The following is a 27,429-nucleotide window of genomic DNA, read 5'->3' on the forward strand; positions in this document are numbered from 1 at the left end:
AGCAAGCCCTGCACCTGCTATTTCTCAATTTGACTAGAAGCTCCATGAAAACAGAATTTTAGACTTATACTGTCCTGAACATTTCATGCACCTTCAGCAAGTCTTCACATTAAAGATCAGCATTATTAAAATAATTTATTATATCTTACATCCTCTGACATTCTCCAACAACTTATTTTCCAAATGCATCGATAAGGATTCCCTTCAACAGGCTCCAATTCTGTTCCTAAAAAAAAGTAAAAAATTTGTCTTAAAAAGAGATCTCATTTCAGTGATTTCTAAAAACAGAAGTTATACTTCATAAAGACTTTGGAATAAATATAGCTCCAACTCTCAGAGAATAAGTCACCAAACTACCTCCATTGATATTAGGGTCATGATACAGCTTCCAGCCTTCAAGTGTCGCAGCTCGCCATGCCTGACCACAACGCTTACACAGTCGCTGTGCCTTAAGAAACAACAAAGAAGTGTTATTCGTATCATTTCACAGTGAAGGCAAACCTCATTTTATTGTGCTTTGTGCATTCTCTCTCTCTCCGTCTGTCTCTGTCTCTCTCTCTCTCTCAAAAACAGATGGAAGCAAGCAAACCTATCAGTACCTTTTTTTCAATAGTACACACTCATTTTGAATGTCTAAATCTATTACATTTTAGCAAGGCATTTTATTCTTTCATAGACAAGTTATTGCACACTTAATAGACTATAGTACACTGCAGACAATAACCATCTAAGGACTGAGAAACACAGTCGGAGAGATAGTTCAGTGGGTAGGAGCTTGTGTTGACTGCGGCCAATCTGGGTTCGATCTCCAGCACCATATGCATATGGTCCCTAAGCCCACCAGGACTGATCCCTGAGCACAGAGCCAGGGGTAAGCCCTGAGCATGCTTACAAAAAGGGACTGGGAAACCAAAAATCCTTCTTTGACTCTCTATACTTATTTTAATGAGGTGGCCGGCAAATAAACTTTATGTAAAAATTGAAAATATGAGACTTGTTTTCCAAGTCTTCAGTAATAGGAAATTTAAAAGTTTTGTTTTCATTTTATGTATTTTTGGTTTGCTTTCTTAGGTCATATGTAGTGGTACTAAGGGCCCATTCCTTCTGGCTCTGTTGCTTTGTCAAACATATGTCGTGCTGGGATTTGAATCAGACGCACAGCTGCAGCCTAATGTTAGACAAATAACCTAACTGCTGTAGTAGTTTTCCAGCCATTTCCATTTTTAAACTATAACTTTGTTGGACTGGAGTGATAGCACAGCGGTAGGGCATTTGCCTTGCACGCAGCCAGCCAGGCTGAGCCAGGTTCGATTCCTCCGCCTCTCTCGGAGAGCGTGGCAAGCTACCAAAAGTATTCAATATGCCAAACACAGTAACAAGAAGTCTCACAATGGAGATGTTACTGGGCCCGCTCTAGCAAAAACTTTGTTGGGATGTGGCCCCACATTGTAAAGCACCCACCTTGCATGTATGATCTGGGTCTGATCCCCAGCGCTTAAAAAACAAATAAATAATCCCCTGCTCAGAGCCAGAGAGTTACAACAGGGTTAAAGCACTATCATTGCATGAGATGAAGCCAAGCCAGGTTCAATCCCTGGCACAGTGTATGGTCACCCCAACACAAGGGTGACCACTGAACCCAATACATGCTTGGCTCAAAACCAACCAACCAACCAACCAACCAACAAACCACAATCTTGTTAGCTGTTATGATTTTTCATCTTAAACATCACCTGACACAGTGGCCATGAGTGTCTGAGTATTGCCAGGTGTAGCCCCCTTCCCCACAAAAGAAATTTCTACAAATATGTGAGAGAAATTTTGTTTGGTTTTTTGGGCCACACCCGGCTTTGTTCAGGACTTACTCCTGGCTCTGTGCACGAGACCTACTGCTGCCAGGTTAGAGAAACCATATAGGATGCCAGGAACCCGGGTCAACTGCGTGCAAGGAACCAGTGATGAAAACTTAATTTAAAAGAATCATGAAAGGGCTAGCAGGCACCATGTCCAATAATGAAGACGGCAAGAAGAAGCCTCTAGAGTAGCTAAAAAATCAGATTAAGGAGATGGACCAGGAAGATCAGACGAAGAAGAAACAGAAAGGGTGGAAAAAACTGACCTAACAGCTTCCCCTCAGGGAAAAGGCACTGGCCACAGACGATATTAAGAAATCTCACAAAAAGTAAGCTATTCCTTATGCTTACGGCAATGGTGATCCTTCATTCCACTCCTGTTTAAAGATCGAGATACTCTGGTTAAACTCTTGTTGCCAACAACAGAACCAAGTGTTTTGGAAACTACTATACATTTAAGTATTTAAGAATAAACTTTTGTGAAAAATTTTAAAAAAAGCCGTGCTATATGGATGTGGTTCAAGTGGTAGAGGGTTCAAGTGGTAGAAGAGATGCCTTGTATGTGCATAGGAGTGGTCTGCGTTCCCAAGTTCCACCAGGCATGGCTCAAACCCTTTTCAAAAAGAAAAAAAAAATGATGCTTATAATCTACGACTTACTTCTCTAAGAAACATGTTATCAGCTTATAATACTGAACTAACATTTTTGCCCAAAGAATATCACCAAGCGCACTGCAAATCAGGTCTAACACCTGATGCTCCTACACCTCAGATGGCTTCAACTAAGAGTCAATATGGTAAGCTGTCTAAATGACACTCTTTAAACAAGATCATAAAGGAGGTGAACACTCAAGATGAAAAGGAAGATCTTGAGGGCCAACATAGTCTTCAAGTATATAAGTCGTGTCACCTAGAAGAGCAGTTAAGATCAGATTTATTCGCAACACTCAAAATCAGAACCAGAGGAAAAGATGGCCCAAGATGGCTGAACAGAGAGGACCTGTGTTTGCATCCTCCTATGACCACAGCAAATTCTGAAATAAAAGTTGAATTAAACTACTCAGACACACATCTGAAATCTCAACAAACAAAAGTTCCACAGAAAGAGACAGGAGAAAAGCCAAATGGTCAGGAGACACAAGATGCCTGCTCAAGAAATTTTGAACTCCAAGAGTGGCTATAATCTACAACCAGAGAAGAACCACCCATCCTTAGCCATACTCTGGTTTGTCTTTTTTTCTTTTTTTGGATGGGGCAACACCTAGTGATGTTCAGAGCTAACTCTCAGCTCTACATTCAAGAATTACTCCTGGCAATGCTCAGGGGACCACATGAGGTGCCCACAGTATAATCACTGGCTCTGGGGAGAGAATTTATAAGGTATGGAACTCATGCCCTGCAATCAGGGGTTCATGCTTAATACCCACCACCCCAATTGTATAGTTCTACACTTAGAGCACCGTAACCAGAGGCCAGAAGCCGGAGGCATGAAGAGGCAGTAGAATCGCCAGCAGGCATTGCTGAGAAGACCTCTCAGCAGGGCTGGTGGATGCCAAAGCGGATCACATTCCCAAGCAACAGACCCCAAGGCACTCCTGAAGGGAGCTACAGCACCCAGGTAAGAGCTCAGAAAACTGGCCTACGCCTAGCAAACACAGACACTGAAGCAACTGGGAGAGAAACCTCTGGTCAAAAAGTGCCGAGCATACCTCCCAAGGCATGACCAATTCTCCAGAGACCTAACAGTCTACCTGCTCTGCCCCAAAGGCCATACTCAGTGAGATCCAGCCTGCCACTCCCCACAGGCTATGGCTGACCTGGGCCTGGCAGGGACTGGCGACCTTGCCTCCAGGTCCTCTCTATCACGGTGCATGGACATCAGTAGGCACTAGTTATCTGGAACCCGGGCTGCTCATTGGAACTTGACTCACATGCATCCTTAGCCATACTCTGGTTCTCAGATTAGCACACAAATTGAACCCCAGATGACCCTTTATGCTTCTCTGAACTTGGCACATGTCCCAGGCACTGGTAATGTAAAGCTCAAGTGGACCTCCAGGGCTACACACACAGGTCTGACTGGAAGCTGGACCTGGAGCTTTAAGTCCCAACTCTGCACAAATTTGATGAACAGGTGACTTTGAACATCTGGTTCTAGCCCAGGCTTTTATCTTGGTGTCAGACCTGAAACCTCGTACCACAGGATGGGGCTGTCCCAGATTCCTTACCCTTGCAAGCTAGGGACCAGCAGGGGCTCACAGACATGAAATCTCCCAGCACCCACACAAGTTTGCCTGCTCATTACAACTGTGAACACGGAGTCTCTGTTCCGAAACAATAGACCCCAGTGTCATGGCTGCTACAGAACACTCATGACCACCCACTAACTCATGCTTACCAAGGCACACAAAAATTCATTAGTAGTGCCTGAAATCTGTGGCCCCAAGGCCTGCCTGAACATGGACCTGCATCTCTTGTCCTGGTGTAGCACCAGAAATAATAAGATATCACAGGACTTTACCTGTACTGATAGAAGAAAACAAAAGCCGGGAAGAACCAAGGCTATGTAAATTCCTTGGTAAAGACTTCAAAGTCAGTGCGGTATGGTGCTGCCAGCAGGTCAATCTGTACCCGTGGGTTGAGTACATTGGCAGCCTGACGGTACCTTCAGACTTCTAGATACCCCAAAATTGCTGCTGTGCCTTTGGCCTGACCCCAACAACTTAGGGCCAAGTGTACCAAGAAAGTCACTGTCACTGTCCTCCCGTTGTTCATCGATTTGCTCAAGCTGGCCCAGTAACGTCTCCTTTGTGACACTTGTTACTATGTTTGGCTTATCGAATACGTCACGGGGAGCTTGCCAGGCTTTACCGTGTGGGCGAGATACCCTCGGTAGTTTGCCAGGCTCTCTGAGAGGGGCGGAGGAATCTAACCTGGTTTGGCCAGGGCAGCCGTGTCCAAGGCAAACGCCCTACCCACTGTGCTATCACTCCAACCCAAGAAAGTAAAGGTAAAGGTAAAAGGCCCTCCCGTTGATCGTCGATTTGCTCGAGCGGGCCCAGTAACGTCTCCATTGGAGACTTTGTTGTTACTGTGTCTGGCATATCGAATACTCTCGGCAGCTTGCCAGGCTCTCCGAGAGGGGCGGAGGAATTGAACTCGGGTCGGCCATGTTGGCCGCGTGTAAGGCGAACGCCTTACCCGCTGAAAACTTAGGTATGTGGGAGACACACTGACAAACCACCTCCGGCTCAGAAGCAACGCCTCTCTGGTTCCTGATCAAATTGCTTAACGGCCATGATCCCAGAGACTCAGAAACAAATCTCAGAACCCAGCAGCTTTTGGCAGAAATGCATCCGGACTCCGCAGTAGGTTACCGACGCCGGGCCACCCCAAGGGGGAAAGGGTGCTGTCCCTCCGCCTGCTCCCTCTGGGCGGCTCGGTGGCTGCCATCCTCCAGAGGCCACTGGATGTCAGGTTTGGGCCCGCAGTGACGAGCCACATGGGGCCTCACAGGATGGGGGTGGAGCCAGCCCTTTACTCCCCGCCTCAACAAGACTCCGAGTTGCCACCCACAAATGATCTCTCTGGCTCCTGATCAAGCTGTTTAACAGCCATGATCCCAGAGACACAGGAACAAATCTTGGAACCCAGCAAGTTTTGGCAGAAATCCCTCCAAATTGTTAAAATTTCAGAATTTCAAAATCGCGCAGCCACTACTACGGCTACGCAACATCACATGTTATCCATAACCAGCAATAGAAAACAAATTGTCTACTGTTACCTTTTTGGCAGATCTGGGTGTTGGGGTAAAATCCCAAATAATAATGGTGGGGCTGGTGTCACCACTTGAATGTAATCAAAGCAGAGAGAGAGTAATGTGGAAATCATCTCCCCAACAGGTAGGGGGAAGATGTGGGATGGGGTGGGTATACTGGGGTTTTTGGTGGTGGAGAATGGGCACTGGTGAAGGGACGGGTATTTCATCATTGTATGACTGAGACCTAAACCCGAGAAATTTGTAACTGTTCTCATGGTGATTCAATAAATAAATTTATAAAAAAAAAAAAAAAGTAAGGTGGAGTTCGTGCCCAATTCAATCACCCTAATCAATGGCTGAATAAATAGCAATACTCCTACATAAAAAAAAAGTCTTCAAAGCCAACAATTTTAATGATACTTGCTGAAATGATATAAATGAAAGAGCTCTTCAATAAAAGCAAAGAAAATATAAGAAATCCAAACAGAAAGAATTCAACCAAAGCATACTGTAGCTGAACTAGCAAACACAACAGAAGGGCTCAACAGCACACAGAAACTGAAGAGCATGGCATATCAGTATTTTTTTGTTTTTGTATTTCCTTTTGGGTCACACCCAGCAATGCTCAGGGGTTACTCCTTGTTCTGCACTGAGGAATTACTCCTGGTGGTGCTCGGGGGAACCATATGGGGTGCTGGGAATTCAACCTGGGTTGGCCACGTGCAAAGCAAATGCCCTACCCGCTGTGCTATTGCTCCAGCCCCAAGCATGGCATATCAGTAAACTCAAAAACAAGACTGAGGAAGGTTCTGCAGAGAAACTCATAAAAGCAAAACGAAGGTCTGAAAAGAGAGTACAGAGATGAAACTTTACACCAGTGAGTATGGTCTATATCAAAGAGGAGAGAAAAAAACAAGAGCTGGAAGAAGTGTGGAGAAAAAGGAGACACCATTAATTGTTAAGAATATAAATAGGCTCAGCATGTGCATAAAACAGTATAGAGATTTCTTAAGAAAAAAAAGGAAAAAAATTTAAGATCTATATTATTATTCATTCCTTGGTTCCAACTAGGGAACAGGACAAATACCAATTCAAAATGATGTATGCATACCTACGTCCACTGCACGATTTACAAGACCTAGAAACATTCCAAGTGCCCCCACAATAGATGAGATAAAGAAAATGTAAACAATAGACTACTATTTTGCTATAAGGAAAGATGAAATCTTGCCCTTTGCTACAAAATGGGTGGAACTGGAAGGTTTCAAGCGAAGTGAAAAAGGTCAGAAGGAGAAAGACAAATACCAGATGCTTTCACTCAGATGTGTTACATTAGGAAATAAAGCAAGGAAACGGACAATGTGCTTGCCCAAGTGTAGAACTGAGGCCACCATGGAGTTGGCTGAAAGGTTCCAGTGGACTGCAGTGGGGGGATATTAGCTGTCTGGTGGTGTAGATGGTGTGGAAACACCATAGCTCTAAAACATATAAATGTTCAGTCTTGTAAATTAAAGCTGCCTCAACAAAAATTTGTTTTTAAAAAATCAGAACCAAAAATAGTGGAGATATGTCTAGATTACACAGTACAATACAGGGAGGCAAATGTAATTTTTTTCTTATGAAGAATTTTCTATTAAGTTGAACAAAGAGCACTGATTTGAAATAATATGTTTCTTATTACTGGAAATGGTCAAACAAGAGTTAGATGCAGAAACACTACTGAAGACATCAGGGCTGTGAGAAAGTGCACCAAGTTGCCACAGTGATCCGTCCCAACTTAAGTCTATGACTTTTGGAACCAGACAAGCAGGTTTACCTCTTCTGTCATTCCAGCACGAATTAGAGTGAACAGATATTTGAGTAATCTGATTTCATCTTCTCTATCCAGATCATCAAGAGGCATTTTCTGTCTTATGGGAGCATCAGGATCCTATTAACAAAGAAGAAATAACAAACAAGAAACACATGTACTACAAATTTCTTCTACCTACAAATATGTTTGGGGAGGGAACTGAACCAGATTTCAATGAGCTGTGTGCAAGGCAGCTTTCCTTTCCTTTCTTTCCAGCCGCTCTACCTACATATATTTTAAAATTCATGAAGAAATTATAAACCTCCCCAAATTATCATACTAAAGTAAACTGATCTATTTATTAACAAAAAGAATACCAGTATTATAAGCCGTCCAAACAGTCACATGTAACTATGTATTGTTGACTGGCAAAGGGTCATGCTTTAGGTCAGGCTGAGGCCCAGATCAGTTAGAAATCTCTCACAATTCAAGTTGATTTGAGCTTTATCCTGCTATAGCAACTACATGGCCAAGAAAATTCTATGCAGGGCCATATCAGTATAAACATTCAATTCATGTGGTTCCATCTATTACAAAGCTCTGTTCCTTATTTCCACTACGGGTAATAATTAAATTGCTGATCTTTCCAAACTGTTATTCCTATTACTCATATCCTAGTATGACCTATTTCAAGTTAATTCTCAGTTTTAGTTTTTTCTTCTTCCTGTTTTCTTCATAAAAGAACTTTCAGAGACAGTAGAGGGGTTAAGGTGCTAACCTTGCATGTGGTCAACCCTAGATGAATTCTCCGGAATCACAAATGGTTCCCTGAGCACAGAGCCAGGAATAAGCCCTGAGCACTGCAGGCTGTATTCCCACCACCTCAAAAAGGGAGAACTTTCCTAGGTCACCACATGGTAGCTGACAAGTAATATACCTTGCTACAGAGGCTATAGAGTCAACATTAAGTTGTTTCTTTTCTTTCCTGGTAGGCATACCCAGTGTTGGTTGGAGTCACCAAGTAGTGCTTAGGGTGCTAGGATCACACTAGGGCTCCATCATGCGCTCCAGGACTTTCAAGTCATTTCCTCTTCCATGGCCCAAGATTAGTTTTGATGACTGGTAAATCAGAAACTTTCATTTTCTTTTACAATTTGAAGGCCACACATATATTCAACTATATTACAATCTGTAACTGGAGCGATAGCACAGCAGATAGGGTGCTTGCCTTGCACGCTGCTGACCCGGGCGACCCAGGTTGGATTCCTCCGCCCCTCTTGAAGAGCCCAGCAAGCTACCGAGAGTATCCCCCCCACACACACACGGCAGAGCCTGGCAAGCTCCCCGTGGTATATTCGATATTCCAAAAACAGTAACAAGTCTCACAATGGAGACGTTACTGGTGCTCGCTTGAGCCAATCGATGAACAACAGGAGGACAGTTCTATATTACAATCATATCCAAATGTAACAGTAGCTGTTTATTAGCAACTCAATACCATGAGCAAACCTTCAGGAAACTATAATAGAGATAGCAAAATTGTCAGCTTTAGGAAAGAAAGTTAACTATTTGTCTATTTTAGGCCACAGCCAGCTTTGCCCAGGAGCCACTTAATCCTGGCTCTGTGCTTGGGGGTTGCTCCTGGTGATGTTTAGGGGACCACAGATGCCAGTAATACAGTAGGGCCTCCTTCAATAGAAGCATATGTTCAGCCCACTGAGCAACCTCTGCTCAGACCTTAGCTTTAAGGACAACTTTATTTCAAAGAACACTTACCAATTCAGTGACAAGAGGGCGGACACTTCCTATGAAAGACATCTGTCGCTGTTTCAAGCTATGCAGAGTATTCTCCCTGAAAGAAAAAGTACGTATTTTGTTTGGAGAAGAAATTTTAGTGTCTTTATTAAAAACAAAGCAAATCGAATGAAATTAAAGAGAACAACTTCAGAAAAAGTGGGTTAGAGAGAGCGCTTAATGGGCTGGAGTTGACCCAATACCACCATGATTCTCAGACACCCCAAGAGGAGCAACCCCTAAGCACTGTTGGGGTATAGTCCCTGCACTGTGCTGGGAGTGAGCCCTCCCTCACCAAGGGCATTTTAGATCAAATGACTATGGATGATGAACACTTTTTCATGTAAAAGGTATTTTGGGGGAAGTAAGGGGTATCCCACCAAGGACTGTGCACTGCCAGCACTGAACTCAGCTCCTGGTCTCAGTCCTGATGATCCACATCTGATTGTCACGTATAGTATAAGAGAGGTGCCAAGCCTAATAAATATTTGTACTCACAGGCATCCTATTTTTCTGTGTGGTTTGTTGAAAAGATGGTCCTTTTCCCATTGGATTGTTTTGACATCTTTGTTGAAATCAAAGGACCAAAAACTTTAGCAGAGTATTTTAGCCAAAAAAAAAAAAATTTATAAATTTCTTTTCCAGAAAAATCACAACCACTGGGCTGGAGTGAGGCTCCTCATGGCTCACTGTTCAGGGTCTCTATGGCAGTGTTCAGGGATCTAGCCTTGTTGGGATCAGACCTGGGCATGCACACCAGCACTATGAGACATCTCCTTAGTCCTTAAAGATTTCATTCTTAACAATTACTAAATTGTACAAGCTTCCTAGCTAAGCAACGATATAATTAGCTTACAGACCTTTTACATTCATAACACTACTTACTCTAATCACGGCAGAGCCTGGCAAGTTCCCTGTGGCGTATTTGATGTGCCAAAAACAGTAACAAGTCTCACAATGGAGATGTTACCGGTGTCCTCAATGAACAATGGGAGGACAGTGCTATAGTGCTTTTTAGTCTAATAGTAATATTCAGGTCTGGAACTAAAATGTCCCTTTTAGGGTAGAGAGACAGTACAACAGGCAGGGTGCTTCTCTGTGTGCAGCTCTCTCAGGTTTGATCTTGGCAACCTCATGGTCTCCTAGGCTCTGCCAGGAGTGGTCCCACAGAGCAGCGCCAGGGTAAGCCCTGAGAACAGCCAGGTATGGCTTCCTCAAAAAAACAAAAGCAAACACAAAAGTTCCTTTGACTTAGTAGTGCTTTCTAGCTTCAGAAATTACCATACTACTATGTTAATTGGTAAATATAAAAGGACCTGGGAAAAAGAAATTTTAAGTAAAACCCTAAGTAGCTAAGAACACGACAGAAGTATCTTTTTAATGATCAAATTATAATTATTTAAAAAATTAGCGAGTCTATTTGAAAACACAAATTGACAATGTCACTTCTTATTTGTTCTCAAATAAGGTTTCCCATCACATTAGAATCAAGTCCCAAAGCAGTAGCCTGTCCTGCCTGTTAAAATCCTGCAGTTGGTCTCTCTTCAGTCTCACTTTCAACCAGTCATCTGCTGTGTTCACGCTTGCTTCTTTACGCAAATACTTTACCATCTTGAGGTCTGAGTAACATTATGTGCTGAGAATACTTTCTTCCCAGACTTCTGCACAGCTTGCCTCCTTTATTACTTAAAAAAGCTTTCCCTTCTCACCCCCCAGCAGCAAATGGGAGGGGGTTGAGCCCCCATCAAGCAGTATGCTGTGGCCACTCCTGCCTCTGTATTCAGGGATTGCGACCAGCAGGGCTCAGGAGATATGTGGTGCCCAGGAACAAACCAGATTGAAAAGGAGCCTTCCTCCAGTGCTATCTCTTCGACCCTTAAAAATGTTTTACTTAGTTCGGCAAGCTACCAAGAGTGTCCCGACCGCACGGCAGAGCCTGGCAAGCTCCCTGTGGTGTATATGATATGCCAAAAACAGTAACAAGTCTCACAGTGGAGACGTTACTGATGCCCACTCGAGCAAATCGATGAACAATGGGAGGACAGTGCTACAGCGCTACATCACCTGATGCAGCGCTACATCACCCTGAACACCTGTCTTCTTTAAATCAATACCCATTTTCACTTTCTAACCGTCAACTAATGTTTCTTCAAAGCACTTGATACTCCAAAGGATGTTGAATCATTTTTATTTTTAAATTTTTAAACTTTCTTTTTTAATTTTTTATTGAATCACTGTGAGATAGACTCTTACGAAGTTGTTCATGATTAGGTTTCAGTCGGTGTTCTAACACCCATCCTTTCACCAGTGTACATTTCCCAGCACCAGTGCCCCCAGTTTCCCTCCCATCACCCCTCCACCCCCCACCCACAGCCAGTCTCTATGGCAGGATGGCAGAAATCTCTCTCTCTCTCTCTCTCCCCTCCCCTCTCCCCCTCCTTCCCTCCCTCCCTTCCTCTCCCTCTCCTGTTTGTTTCTATTCAGAGTAAGTTCTAAGAACTTCATAAGGAAGAATAAAATACTTGTTAAAAGACAAAGCAGGAGGGTATGGAGACACTGATAAAGGGAAGTTAAGAGTGGTGATAGGATAGATACCAGAAAACTGTATGCCTGAAACCCAACTATGAATAACTGTAAATTTCAGTGTCTAAAAACAAAAAAACAAAAATGACAAAACAATTATTAAGGAATATTAGGAATAAGTTTGGTGACTTACCAGTATACTGATTTTGCATAAAACTCAATATTATCAGAAAAATCTCCAATTTCATCTTTAGCAATACTTTCTAACCAATCTACCACCAGCTAGGGGGGAAAAAAAAGAACAAAAGCTATAAAATGTTTTATTTTTCTAAAGAGATACAACTCTTAACCTTAATTTAAGAAACAATTCTGATTAAGATATAGAAAGTATCAATTTTTTCAACCACTAATTTTATAAATTCTGTTGCAAAATTTTAGCACGCAATCCCCCAGAGAACAATGTTCTTTATTCTTTTTAATTATAAATTAAAAAAAAAATCAAAAAAGAAAAATTAACCTTTAAATTAGAAAGAAAAACTAGCTCTTTGTATGTCATTTACCCCTTTCTCCATGTTTCATGGAAAAGAAAAAAACCCTAAAAAGCATTTACGCATACCTGACTTTGTCGAACAAGTGAATCTCTCTGAAATAAACCTTCCACGATTGCTTTTTCACTGGCATTAAGAGACTGAAAAGAAGAGGAAAGAAATAAAGCAAAATTGAAACTTAATCACCCATAAACATTTTACTATATAACAAATCTGTATATTCATCTTTGAAATTTTTTTTCTCAAATAAGTTTCAACTTTCTAATACATTTATTGATCTTCTTGCTATGTTAATAGTAGTCACACTGTCCTGTTGTTCATCGATTTGCTCAAGCGGGCCCAGTAACGTCTCCATTGGAGACTTTGTTGTTACTGTGTCTGGCATATCGAATACGTCACGGGAGCTTGCCAGGCTCTGCCGTGCAGGCGAGATACTCTCGGCAGCTTGCCGGGCTCTCCGAGAGGGGCGGAGGAATCGAACTCGGGTGGGCCATGTTGGCTGCATGCAAGGCAAACGCCCTACCGCTGTGCTATCGCTCCAGCCTATGTTAATAATTTGGTTAAAATGGAATGTTTTATTATTTGCCTTGGGGGGGCCTCCAAAGTAGTGCTCAGAAAGTCTCGGGGGCTCCAGCAGCAATTCTCAGGCAAGCAGCCTAGCTGGGTAACCTGAGGTCCCCAGGCTGCGGGGCTGCTCAGGCTCTGTGGTGCTGGGACTACCTACAGTCGCACTGGAAATGCTCAGTTAGCACACAGTACCAGGGATGAAACGAGGGTCAGTCACAAGTGAAACAAGCGCCTTAACTATTTTGCTGTTTCACTGGCCCCTTTCTTTAAAGAAGTTGTTTTAGGGAGGAAAGAAAACAAAAGAATAAGGCTGCAATCAGCTGACATCTTGAAAAACACTTATAAACATTAAACTCTTATTTTCTTTTGTTTTGGGGCCATATCCTATGGCACTCAATGATCATTCCTGATAGGCTTGGTGCCATATATGGTGCCAGGGAGCAAAGCAGGGTTGGCCACATGAAAGGCACTCATCTTAACCTGTGTATTATCTCTTCAAATCACAAACATTAATTTTTTAAAATTAGCATCATTAAAACACTGTACACGGAAGTTGACGGGTGCTAAAACTTATTACTCCAAAGTAAGACTAAACAACTTGACAGAATTATAAAGAAGTAAAATTAAGTAGCATATTAAAAGGTAAATATACTAGAACCAATACAAGCATGGTTCAAAACTATTAATCCAGCTTACATAAAGGTTAAAGAAGTCAGTAAACATCTTAAAAGATGCTAAGATGTCATTCAATTGAAGTATCCTAAAACCAAGCAGTAGAAGTATCAAGACTTTGAGCTAGCTACAATATCAACTGTAGCACTATAGCACTATCCTCCTGTTGTTCATCAATTTGCTTGAGTGGGCCTAGTAACATCTCTGTTGTGAGACTTGTTGCTACTGTGTTTGGCATATCAATACACCTCAGGGAGCTTGCCAGGCTTTGCCTGTGCAAGCAAGATACTCTCAGTAGCTTGCCAGGCTCTCCAAGAGGGAGAATATCAACATTCAAAAATAATGTTGAATTACTATACACAAAGTAGACTGTAAGAAACAATTACGAAGTTGTTTATGACTGGATTTCTTTCATATGTTCATTATGATTAGCTGATAATACACTACCAGCAATATTTGGAAGGAAAAACACCAAAATAATAAACTTGTTTCTTGGGCCAGAGCAATAGTATAGTGGGTAGGGCATTTGCCTTGCATGTAGCCAACCGGGATTCGATGCCCTACATCCCATATGGTCCCCTGAGCACTGTCAGTAGTAATTCCTGAGTGCAGAGCCAGGAGTAACCCTTGAGCATTGCTGGGTATAACCCCAAAAGAAAAAAATGTATTTCTTGATGTTAGAGCTTTAAATACCTTTTCATTTTGTATACTGTTTTGTGTATTTCTATATAATTATTTTGCATCTATTTTAAACAAGGCTATCTTCTTATTCCTTTTTTCCATTTATTTTTTAAAATTAAATTGAGATACCATTAAAAAATAAAATATCCTCATAAATTAGACTATTTTGCTAAATAAGACTATCCAGTTCAAATTTATGGCACGTAATTACTTAACTATAAATTGAGACACTCCATTAAAATCCAGATGAAAAGAAAAATAAATTCTGTTAACTTTACTTTGAAAGTTGTAGTTAATACAAAAACAAGAAAATGAATAATAGAAAGTATGAGAAAAGAGTAAAAGTCACTATATAAAAAGCAAGACAATAATTGAAAAAACTATTAATATAGTAAGTAGGTTCAATGAATAGTCAAATATAAGGTATTATTTCAGAAGTCTGTTAGAATTAAGTATTTGTAGAGTAAAAGAATAGGTGAAAAGGTGAATAGGTGGAAAGATATTTCACCTATTTCAAAGAAAAAAACAGATTAGCAGATATATATGTATATATTTGAAATGATTTACTTAAATGTTTCACCTTTTGGGTGGTTATTTATGGTTGCTTTCTATGAGTCTATCATCATCAGAAAACAAAAAGTAATTAAACCCCCAAGAAGATCTGGTCTGAATAGTTTTAGAGGCATTTTTAATTAAGTCTTTAAAGGATGTGCCTTGACTATAAACTAACTATAGTTAGTACAGGAGAGTAATCGGATAGTACAGGAAGTAAGGTCTGTGCCCTGCTTGATGTTGACCCTGGTTTGCATCCCTGGCATACAGTCCCCTGGGCACCTCCAAGAGACATTCTTGAGCATAGTCGGAATAGCCTTTGAGCCTGTCCAGTGTGGCCACTAAACCAAATAATAATAAAAATAAAGTATATTCCTTGGGTCAGAAAGATAGTCAATGGGCTGAGCACAAGCTTTGGATGCAGGTGGCCCAGGTTCAGTCCCAAGCACCACACGGTTCCCTAAGTACCATCAGGAGCAGCCCCTGAGCACTGTCATACGTACACCCCCCGCCCCCCCGAGTTCTGTTTTTTAAAGAGAGCAGAATAAAATGAAATGTCATTGTTCTGGAGAGCTAGCACAATTCTAGATACCAAAACATACCACCTAAGTAATGACAAACACATGAAAATGAGACACCACCTTCCCTACAATTATCAAAATAAAACATTTTAATACACTTTGAGAGTGCAAGCCGATACATTACATTATGAAAGCAAGGACAATCTCTACCAAATCACTAACAATTTCACTTCCAGAATACAGGAAGTAATCAATTATGCATCTGAGTACAAAGCAGAATGCTCATCGCTTTATTGACAATTATAGCAAAAATACCAAAAATAATCAACAATGTCCACCAGTGTCTGCAAAAACTCCTAACATTTTTTCTCTGGCATACTATGAACAGGTAAAGGATGGGATGTGGCTGAGCAGCAGAGCACACACTTCACACATTTGATGTCCTGGGCTGTTCCCTAGCACAAGCACAGGTGATTGTAGCCCTGGTACGTCAAGCACTAACATGTGTGGTCCCTGTTGGTTAGAAAAAGCAACTAAAAAATAAACCTATATGAAATGAGATGAAGACAAATATAAAATACTGATAAAAATATTCTTATCATAATGTGTAAATAACACCAGACTATATATTAAAATGTTTGTATAGGGGCCAGAGCAAAAGTGCAGCAGGAACAGCACTTGCCCTTACACACAGCAGACCTGGGTTTGATTCCTATGACCCCATATGGCCCCCCCAAGCCCACAAGGTGTGATCCCTGAGTGTAGGGACAGGAGCAAGCCCTGTGCACTGCTGGGTGTGCACCCCCTCCCCCAAAGTTTGTACACATGCACAGAAAATCATCTAGTAGGATACATACCACATTGTTTAAGTAGTAAAATAGGACCATTTACTCCGTAACAGATGTTTGTGTTTGATTTTTAATGAGATTCTAGACTTTTACTGTAAACATTTTTAAATGAAACTCAAAATATGTAAAAAAAAAAATCCATTTTAGAAACAACTACTGAATTCTATTACTAAAGTTTTCTTTAATTTTTAAGCACTTAGGCGGGTAAAAAAATTTTTAAAACTTACAGCAGTTGCAAACATATTTTCATCTTCTAATGCACATTGTATTCTGTCTCTGGGGAGGAAAATATACATAAAAGTTTTATTTTACATAAATACAAAAAGATCACCTTTGCATAAACAAGATTAATTTATTATGAATTTAGCACCATATTTTAAAAACAAATTCCCAGTAGTAAATATTTTCTGAACTTGATATTGACAGATTTGCAAAATCTTTGCTAGCTAATAATACACACCTCTGTCTTTCTTTCTGCTTTTGGGCAACACCTAGTAGTGCTGCTGCTGGTCACTTCCAACAGTGTTTGGGGAACCATGTGTTGTGTGGAATGGAACCAGGGCTCCTGCACAAAGTCTTTTGAGCCTTTTCCCCAGTTCCGACACCTAACTCATTAACAGAACATTTTCACGTGCCAAAAGTAATTGGTATCATTTTCCTTGCAGATTTTTTTCTTGTTAGAATGAAAAAACAACAGTTAGCCCAAACCACTGAGCACTTAAGAGAAGGATAACTTGGCTAGCTTCTTTCCAGCTTCGATATTATAGTTGACCTTTCAGAATTCTTTTTTCTTGAACTAATCTCTTTAAGGGGCTGGAGCTATAGCACAGCAAGTAGGGCGTTTGCCTTGCACATGACCAACCTCGGTTCAATCCCCAGCATCCCATATGATCCCCTGAGCACTGACAGGAGTAACTCCTGAGTGCAGAGCAAGGAGTAACCCCTATGCATTACCCAGTGTGGCCCAAAAAGAAAGAAAGACAATCTCTTTAAGTTATGCAGCACTTTCAGTACCTTCCATAAGTCTGTAACATATCCCAAGGTAAGTCTGTAACATATCCCACCTTGTAACCAAATATTCCCCTGTCCCCGTCTTCCTCTGTCACTCCTAATAACCAAGTTTTTAGAAAAAGATGAGCATGGAAACCAGCAGGATTTTTTCCAAACACAACTTACTTTAACTTTGTAACCAATTTATCTACTTTGTTACAACTTTACCTATACAAAGAAGCCAACAGCCTCCAGGTGACCATCTCCTGCTGAAGAAGCCAGAGCATACTGGCTGTTTTTGAAAATTTCTGAAGTCCAGGTGTTGCTCTACTCACCACTTTATTCAAAATATTCACCTGAATTAAAGACAGAGTTACAAGACAATTAATTTTCTAGAATTTCCACTCAAAATTTATATTAAGCAGAAATTGTCTTAATTTGAAGGTGTGTGTTTGTGTGTGTCTATATACATCCATGCATATATATGTATACGCACACATACATACATACGGATTTCAGATGCAAGTCATGTGTTATTATTTTTTTACCATGTGTATTTATCCAGATGGTAAGCTATTTCAAAACTAAACCTAACAAAACCACAACAGGAACACAGTAGCAATGAAAATGAAATCTGAAAATTTTATACCATGTTACATTTTGAGAAAAATACTTTCCTAAAATTGATTTAAAAAACCACCGCCATTTCTAAACAAAACTTCAAGTCTCCACTAATTCTCAAATCATAGTTCTGGGGCTTAGAAAGATAGTCCAATGGTTAGAGCACATACCATGACACACGAGGTCCAAGTGCTGCCTGGCATAGCTGGAGGCAGTCCTTAAGCACCACCAGATGCAGCCCCAAAACCAAAATAAGTAAACAGACATGAAATAGTGGTTTTAACAATAGATTTTGTGACGGAGGAATGTGTGAAAAATCTAATGAAAGTCATGGTTAAATCTCCCCAGAAACATAAACTATTTTTCAAAAGTTATAAACCCTAGGTACTTCCTTATTTAGGGCCATTAAGATAAGATTTGGTCTCATTCAGAAAGAACATGAAGAATCATCACAACTGTTTACCCAAACTTGAGTAAGTAGCTGACCATTTAAAAAGAGGTTTAATTATTCTTAAAGGTAGTGGTTTTAGGTTTATTGCAAAACTGAGTGGAGAATACGGAGTTCTGATACCTTCTACTCTTACATACGTGCAACTTGCTTACCATCAGCAATTAATGTCTAGCACCAGAAAGTTAATTTGTTATAATGAACCTACTTTGACATGTCATTAGCACTCAAAATTCACAATTTATTTAAGGCTATATGCTCCTTTTTGTTTGTTCATTTTAACTTTGGTCTATACCCTGCAGTGCTCAGGGATTAGTCCTGACTCTGCAGCTAGGTGGGGGTCAGGAGACCATATGGGATCCCAGGCATGGGAACCAGGTCAGCTGCATGCAGGGACAAGAGCAATATACCATCTCTTTGGCCCCCAAGGGTATGCAGTTTTGCTGAGGTATTACAATTGGTTTTGACAAACGTACAAATGACCTATATCCATCATTACAGCATAATACGAAATAATTCCATTTTCCTAAAATGTGGCTATGCTCACCTTTTTCTTTGTTCTTTAGCCATGGCAACTACTGATCTTTTCACTCCAAGTTTTCCCTTTTTCAGATTGGTTTTATTATAGAATCATACAGTATATAAACTTTCAGATTTAGAATCTTCAATTGGTAATAAGCACTTAGGTTCATCTCTTAAAAGCTTATTTCTTTTTAGACCTGTCTGGATGTGCCAGTCTAAGCCTTTATTTAATGAAGGTTATCTTGGTTAATTTAAATTAAATTAACAAGTTTCCAAATTTTGACAATTACGAATAAAATTATAAACATCTTATGTGCAGGGTATATGTGTGTGATATGTGTGATATGTGTGTGTGTGTAAGAGACAGAGAGAGAGAGAGAGAGAGAGAGAGAGAGAGAGAAAATATTAAGTTTTCATCTCACTGGTAAAAATCAAGGAGTATGAATATGATAAGAGTATGATCTCCCATTCATACTCCAGATACATTACTCAGTGAAAAAATCATTCAAGCTTAAAAAGAGAAAAAAAGGGGGGCGCCAAGCTGCTACAGCCTTTTCCAACCATGCCACCTGTTACCATATACCCTGATCCTAAGAAAAATCCATTATATACAGCATGGAAATTGACAAGTTGTGCTGTCTAAAGAAATTTAAGAGGGGCCAGAGCAATAGTGCAGTGGGCAGGGCATTTGCCTTGCACACAGTCAATCTGGGTTCAATCCATGTCATCCCATATAGTTCCCTGAGCACTGCCAAGAGTGATTCCTGAGCACAGAGCAACGAATAAATCTTGAGTATCACCAGATAAGGTACAAAACTCCAACATCACCACCCCCCAAAAAGGGGGAAATTTAAGAGTACTGGGCCACAGAGACAGCACTGAGATTAAGGTGCTTGCCTTCTGTCTCACTTGATCCCACATTAAGTAACCCTGCTCCAGCACCAGGGCTCACACAGTCCGAACCCCCCAACATAAAGGTACAGAAACTTGACCAAAAATAAAATAACTTACCTGACTAGCACAAATGTTTTCATACTCTTCTACAAGGTCAAATATTGTCAATGAAGAGTGCTTCAAAAAAGATTGCAGAAAATCTGAAAACATACTCATGGAGGCTGAAATGCATGAAGCAAAGAAACAATGTAAACTTTATTTTTTATTTTTATAATGTAGGAGTACTGCTATTTACTCAGCCATGAAACAAGGTAAACTTATGTTCCTCTAGATAACTAACTCCTGGCTCTTCTTGAGACCCTGATGGGGTTTGGGGGACAGTATGTGGTGCCAGCAATCAATTTCAGGTTGGCAGCATGCAAGGCAAACACCCTACTGGCTGAACTATTGCTATGCTGCTTTATTTTTAAAAAATTGTAATTGTGGGAAAATACAGTAACATAAAATTTAGCATCATAACATTTTAAATATTTAATTCAGTGACATGAAGTACTTTGCTGATCATCATTCATCCATCTACCCACCCAAAGAAGTCACCTCGTTAAACTAGCCAAAGCAAATCTGACAAAGGATAAAGTTGGAAGTTACTTTAAGTCTTAATTTGAAACTTTATATGAAATATATATTACAAAGCTATAGTAATCCAAACAATTTGGTAATGCATAAACATGCAGATCAATGGAAAATAAAATGGAGCCCAAAATAAACTTCTACATATACAGTCAATAATTTGACATAGAAGCCAAAACACTAAATGGAGCAAGGACAGTCTCTTCAATCAAGTGTTGGAGGGATCGGAGAATAGTACAGCAGGCAGGGTGTTTGCCATGCATGCAGCCACCTGAGCAGGATTCCCAGCATCCCATACAGTCCCAGAGCACTGCCAGGAGTGATTTCTAAGAAGAGTCAGGAGTAAGCCCTGAGGACTGCTGAGTGTGGTACTCTGCCCCACAAAAAAAAAACAAAAAAGGAGTTTTCATCACAGCATAATTTGTAATAGTAAAGATATAAAAACAACCCAAGTGGCTGTTAATAATGACTGGATAAAGATGTAAGTAAAGTAAAAGTAAAGGCCCTCCCGTTGATCATCGATTTGCTCGAGCGGGCCCAGTAACGTCTCCATTGGAGACTTCTTGTTACTGTGTCTGGCATATCGAATACGTCACGGGGAGCTTGCCAGGCTCTGCCGTGCGGGCGAGATACTCTCGGTAGCTTGCCGGGCTCTCCGAGAGGGGCGGAGGAATCGAACTCGGGTTGGCCATATTGGCTGCGCGCAAGGCAAACGCCCTACCGCTGTGCTATCGCTCGGATAAAGATGAATTTATTTTATAATGGAAAACTAATCAACCACAACATAATTCTATTTGTGACAACATAATTGAATCCTAAGTATGCTAAATAAGACACGGACTGTATGATTATCACTTATCTATGCAACTACACTGTCAAACAAATACTGTCCTCCCGTTGTTCATCGATTTGCTCGAGCGGGCCCAGTAACGTCTCCATTTTGAGACTTGTTACTGTGTTTGGTATATTGAATATACTCTCGGTAGCTTGCCGGGCTCTCTTAGAGGGGCGGAGGAATCGAACCCGGCTCGGCCGGGCTGGCTGCGTGCAAGGCAAACGCCCTACTGCTGTGCTATCTCTCCAGCCCAACTGAAAAAAGTGAAATACTCAAACTGGAGCAGAATGGTGGTTACCAAGGAAAGGTTCTGAGGTCAGGGAGACGGTGGTCAAAGGAGATAAACCTGCAGCTAGAAAATAACTAAGTTCCGGAAATCTACTGCACAGTATTGTAACTAGTCATAAGTAAGTGTTAGAAGCTAAACATTATTACAGCAAAAAAAAAATAAATGATTAACAGTAAAACAGTGAACACATAACAGTAAATAAATGAATCACTAACTATAATGGAAAAGTAATAAATTGTAACTTCATAACTATTACAACGGTTATCATTTTAGACAGAACTGTTCCCCAAAGTCAACATGTACACTGACACAATGCTATATATCAATTACATCTCAATTCAAGTAAAACAAAGCTCTACACCTATAAAATAACCCTTCATTCCACTCATCTACCAGTCCCTAACAACTACGATTCCACTTTGATTCATTTGATTACTCTAGATTACATTTCAGTTTGATTCATTTGAGTAGAGCGTTTGCCTTGCACGCAGCCAACATGGCCGACCCGAGTTCGACTCCTCCGCCCCTCTCGGAGAGCCCGGCAAGCTACCGAGAGTATCTCGCCCGCACGGCAGAGCCTGGCAAGCTCCCCGTGACGTATTCGATATGCCAGACACAGTAACAACAAGTCTCATGATGGAGACGTTACTGGGCCCGCTCGAGCAAATCGATGAACAACGGGAGGACAGTGACACTGACCTCAAATAAGTGGACTCATGTAGTATTTGTATGTCCTGAAAGTTCATTTGCACCCTTCATTTCCTTCCCTTTAAAGTAGAATAAGCCACTTTAAATACTTAAATAACCCACTTTTTAAAAATTTTTAATTTCTTTTTTGTAGCACTGCACTGTCCTCCCTTTGTTCATCGGGGAGCTTGCCAGGCTCTGCCGTGTAGGCGAGATACTCTCGGTAGCTTGCTGGGCTCTTTAAGAGGGGCGTAGGAATTAAACCCAGGTCTGCCAGGTTAAAAATTTATTTTATTAAACCACTGTTAAGATACAGTTACAAAGTTTTTAAGTTTGATATTCAGTCATACAATGATCGAACACCCATCCCTTCACCAGAGCAACCTTTCCACCACCAATGTCCCCATTATCCCCCGCCTCCTCCAGTCTTCACCCTGCCTCTATGGCGGACAATTGCTCAGATATTCTCTATTTTGGGGTATTATATTTTGCTCAAATTTCCCCACCACCATTCAAGTCTGCCTTCCAGGGGTAGACGCTAATAATAATAATAATAATAATAATAATAATAATAATAATAAAGGCCCTCCCGTTGATCATCGATTTGCTCGAGTGGGCCCAGTAACGTCTCCATTGGAGACTTTGTTGTTACTGTGTCTGGCATATCGAATACATCACGGGAGCTTGCCAGGCTCTGCCGTGCGGGCGAGATACTCTCGGTAGCTTGCCGGGCTCTCCGAGAGGGGCGGAGGAATCAAACTCGGGTCGGCCGTGTTGGCTGCGTGCAAGGCAAACGCCCTACCCGCTGTGCTATTGCTCCAGCCCTGGGCGATATTCCCAGGATCCCATATGGCCCCCTGAGCACCACCAGGGGAAATTCCTGAGTGCAGAGCCAGGAGTAACCCCTGTGCATTGCCAGGTGTGACCCAAAAAGAAAAAAAATAAAGGGGTAGATGCTAGATCATTTATTTTCTATTGCTCATTTTGCATATCACTAAAGGTCGCATACTTCTGAAATTCTAAGATTATAAGTGGTTGGGTTCCACAGACATCTCTGTGGGGAGCTATTTTATTTTGGGATTCAATTGGGAGTTTCTGGGCCTGGGCTTTTGGGTATCAAGATGGTGCTGGGAGGTAGGTTGAACCACTTTTAAATAACCCACTTTAAATACTTCCCTTTAAAGTAGAGTAACAACCCACTGTATGGATGTACTACATGCACGGTATTTATGTCCTGCACATATACATGACTTGATCCATTTATCTTCAATGAACACCCCCACCTTTTGGCTATTAAGAATAAAGTTATTATGCACAAATCTTAGTAAAACTACAAGCAACTTTGTCATAAAGCTCAAAGCCTTTTTACCTGCTTCTCCAGGATCATCTTCCCTTAACATAACTGCGCTGAGAGTTACATCTTCCGTTATATTGTGGGCCTCTGTGTTTGGAAAGAGCCCTGAACGCTGGGATGAGAAAGCAGCAGCCCAATTCCCGTCATCCAGATTTGTTACCTGAGAAAAAGAAAACAGAGAGAAAAGTAATGGAGCCACTGTTATGAGTGAATCGAGAATTTCTCTTTAAAAACCTGGCATGTTTTTTCTCATTTTTAAAAGAAAGCCATATGAGTTTATATTATTAAGAATTTTAATTTTTTTTTTTTTGGTCTTAGGACTACTCTACACTGAAAACAGTCAATAAAAATTGCATCCTACATTATGACTGAAACTCAATCATGAACAACTTTGTGTGTGTCTCATTGTGATTCAATTAAAAAAATAAAATTTGCACCACATAAAATTTGAGCTGACAGTAATAGGGGAGATTTAACATTCAAAACTATTCATCAGAAAACATCTACTTTGGGGCGAGAGATTGAGAGAGTATATTGGGAAAGATGGCTAACCTAGGTTCGATTCCTGGTACTGCACATGGTTCCCTGAGCTTCACTAGAAGTAAACCCTAAGTAAACACTGGGTATGACCCAACCTCCACCCCCTCCCCCCCCGCCCACAAACAAAACAAACAATAGAAACTAATCAGAAAACATCTAATTTAGACAAAACTTCAAAATCTGTGCCCATTAACAAGAACAAAACAAAATACAGAGCAACTGTTTCTCTCTTCTTTCAGAATTAAATGTGGCATTACACTCTACTACTCAAAACAAAACTTTGTCAAGTTTGTGTTTCACTGCAGACCTTTCTTCTTCCCTCCCTCTCCTTTCCCCTCTTACCTCTCCCCATTTCTCTTTCTGTGCTGGGGATGGAAATTCCAGCACCTCATACGCACATACTGTACCCAAGGGACATATCTAGCCTTTATCAGGCATACTTACTATTAGATCAAGTCATTCTGCATCAAATTAAATATTAGTCTACAGTTTTAAATACTGTACCATAGTGATTTCTAAAGAATATCTTATCTACTTTCCCCCAAATTTTCTATTTTCTTTAACACCTTGTCTCTTACTTGGTGCTCTTGGCTTCCTACTCTTCTATGCTTCAAAACAGCAATCACAAAACAAAACAAAACATGACCATCAGCACCCAACCAAAGAACTTATTTCTTCATGTCGAAAGTTTTCAGATAAAAATATCTGCATTGAATGAAATGTTGCGGGGGTCAGAGTCACTATCTATAACACGAGATGCAGATGCTCAGGTTTCAGCATTTTGAAAGTGTCATAAAAAGTTATTTCAGGGGCTGGAGCGATAGCAAAGAGGGTAGGGCATTTGCCTTGCACGCGGCCGACCCAGGTTCGATTCCCAGCATCCATATGGTTCCCTGAGCACCACCAGAAGTAATTCCTGAGTGCAGAGCCAGGAGTAACCCCTGTGCATCGCCGGGTATGACCCAAAAAGCAAAAAAAAAAAAAAAAAAAAATTTTAACCCACACAACAGATATTTTTATGATAAATATGACTTCAATTCTCATTAAAAGGCTTTAAGCTAAATATTAAACTTATAAAAATAAGTGAAAATTTTAGATCCAGGAATATAGCTCAGCAGTAGAGCAATTGCCTAGCATGTCTGAGGTGGGTGATTTACTCAGACTGAAACAATAAAAGTGAGCTCCAATTTTCTACATACCATAGACAGATTTCCTAAGAACCCTGAAGATTGAGTAAATCGGGGAGATCTCCTTCCTGTTCCAAGAATGCATGAAATATCTGGTTGCCTTAAAAAGCTCCTGTTTGGTGGAGTCACTATAAACAAGAAATTAAAAAGAAAAAAAATCAAACCAAAATGCAGTGATAATAAAAACAAACAAGGAAACAATACGAAACAATTTTTAATTTGAGTCTACTCAAGTAACTCCTTTAAATATTAACATTTTTATGATATAAAGATTTAACTTATTCTTCTAAATTTTGAACTTTTGGTACTATCAAATCTATCAGAAAAATTTTTAATAGCAAGTAGATATACTTTCATTATGATATAGCTAAGTAGTATGGAAAAAAAAGACTAATGAAAAGAAAGACCCCATATTCCAATTTTTAAAAACAATTAGGGAGGCAGCTACACTGTACAGACCTGGGCTTTAAAGTCAAGGTCACTGGCTGAATGTTGACTCCATTACTTACATACAGATAGCTATATTACTAGCATTATTGAATTCTATATGTCTTTTAGTTTCTGGCAAAATAGAGAAAATACCTACAGCTTACTGTACACTCATATAAATGATAGTGCTTTTCACATAACAAATAATAACTGAAATCATTATTCTTAATAATTGATAATATACCAAAACATCATATTCATAATTGCTATTATTATTAATAAATGCTTTAAATCATAAAATCTTACAAGGTGGTCGAAATGAGCCAGGAGTTCGAGGAATAACCTGATTTCTTGGTGTGGTGTTAGCGAACAATTCATCTTGGGAAGCTCGGACTATAGAAAGGGTTAAGAAGTTTTCCATGGAAAGACACTGTAAAAATCAGAACTAACCATATTTACATTATACAAAATACATGAAGACATATTTAAAGAACAAGATATTATCATGGCGACTGTTTTTCTATACAAAGAATAGATCATTCCCTCCATTTAAATTTTCAGCTAATAGCACTTGATCACTTTTTAATCAAGAAAGGAACTGAGCTGTATGCTTGACTACAGTTCAATTTTATGCCCTATTACAAATAAATTTTATTTAAAATGACAAACAGGGCTGGAGTGATAGGACAACACATGGCCAACCAGTGTTAGATCCCCAGCAACCCATATGGTCCCCAAGCACTGCCAGGAGTAACTCCTGAGTGCAAAGCCAGGAGTAACCCTAGAATCAGCACTATAGCCCCAAAACAAAAACAACAAAACCGAGCTAGGGCTTGAGATAGTATAGGTATTTAGGTGCTTGCCTTTAAAAAAAAAAAAAGTGATGGTGGCTCAATGGGCTGGAGAGCATGCTTCGTGGGTTCGCCCCGTCTCTGAGGCATGGTCAGAAGTGACCTCTGAGTCCCAAACAAGGCACAGTCCCTGAGTACAACCTGGGTGTGGTCCACAAACAACAGAAAATACAACACAAAAACAAAACAATGATATCTGCAGAAGCTAAATATGAGGGCAACAAAATAAAACATCCATTTTAGGACCCAGAACTTGGCTAAGAGGTAGAGCATATGCCTTGCATGTAAGAGTCGGGGACACATACTGAGCCGATATCACCAGGAGGTCTAGATGGGGTAGGTCTTGTCTCCCCGCCTTCTCCAGATGAAATCCCAGCGACCATGAGCTTCTACCAGCATGGCTCCGGTATGCGGGTACCAGGACTATTTTCCGAACCGTGCGTGCAAAGTGATTAATGGAAAGTAAATGATCTAGCATTCGTCCCTGAAAAACTGGCTTGAATGGTGGTAGGAAAATCTGAGCAAAATATAATGCCCAACCGAAATGCATCTGGACTGTGCATTTAACTATGGTACTATGCCGCCCTGGGAGGGGAAGGGTGTCTGTCCCTCCACCTGTTCCCCCTTGCAGTGACAGCATGGTGGCCTGCATCTTTTAGAGCCTAATGAACAGCCTGGTATGAGACTGCATCGATGAGACACGTGGGGCCTCATGGGATGGGGGGGGTGGGATCGGTCCTGCTCCCCGCCAGCACAATGCTCCAGGTAGTCACCCTCAAATGCCTCCTCTGGCTTCTGAACGACCATGATCCCAGAGGCACACAAACCAATCTCAGAACCCAGGTGCTTTTGGCAGTATCCCTCTAGGTTTATTACCAAAATGTCAGAAAACCAAATTTGCGTGGCCCCTATATTGGCAACACGACATCATATGCTCTTCATAATCAGCAATAAAAAACAAATTATCTAATGATATCTTTTTGGCAGGTCTGAACGTTGGGGAAAATTCCAAATAATAATGTTATTATTTAATGTAATAATA

At 40.7% G+C, this 27,429-nt stretch overlaps 1 protein-coding gene across 1 annotated transcript in view; it reads right to left on the reverse strand.

Annotated features, from left to right (window-relative positions):
- The window catches only part of NUP107 (nucleoporin 107), a 47,763-nt gene that overhangs the window by 15,936 nt on the left and 4,398 nt on the right, over positions 1-27,429 (reverse strand). Inside the window, exons 3-14 of the mRNA XM_056130749.1 lie at positions 25,843-25,929; positions 25,120-25,235; positions 23,396-23,540; positions 19,703-19,806; positions 17,329-17,456; positions 16,338-16,386; positions 12,338-12,409; positions 11,915-12,003; positions 9,181-9,256; positions 7,429-7,542; positions 358-448; positions 150-226 (exon numbers count right to left, since the gene is read on the reverse strand). Coding sequence (XP_055986724.1) covers positions 150-226; positions 358-448; positions 7,429-7,542; positions 9,181-9,256; positions 11,915-12,003; positions 12,338-12,409; positions 16,338-16,386; positions 17,329-17,456; positions 19,703-19,806; positions 23,396-23,540; positions 25,120-25,235; positions 25,843-25,929 — 1,148 coding nt within the window. The remainder of the gene's footprint in view (positions 1-149; positions 227-357; positions 449-7,428; positions 7,543-9,180; positions 9,257-11,914; positions 12,004-12,337; positions 12,410-16,337; positions 16,387-17,328; positions 17,457-19,702; positions 19,807-23,395; positions 23,541-25,119; positions 25,236-25,842; positions 25,930-27,429) is intronic.

This window comes from Sorex fumeus, unplaced genomic scaffold (assembly GCF_029834395.1).
Source record: "Sorex fumeus unplaced genomic scaffold, SorFum_2.1 ptg000081l, whole genome shotgun sequence".
NCBI lineage: Eukaryota > Metazoa > Chordata > Mammalia > Eulipotyphla > Soricidae > Sorex > Sorex fumeus.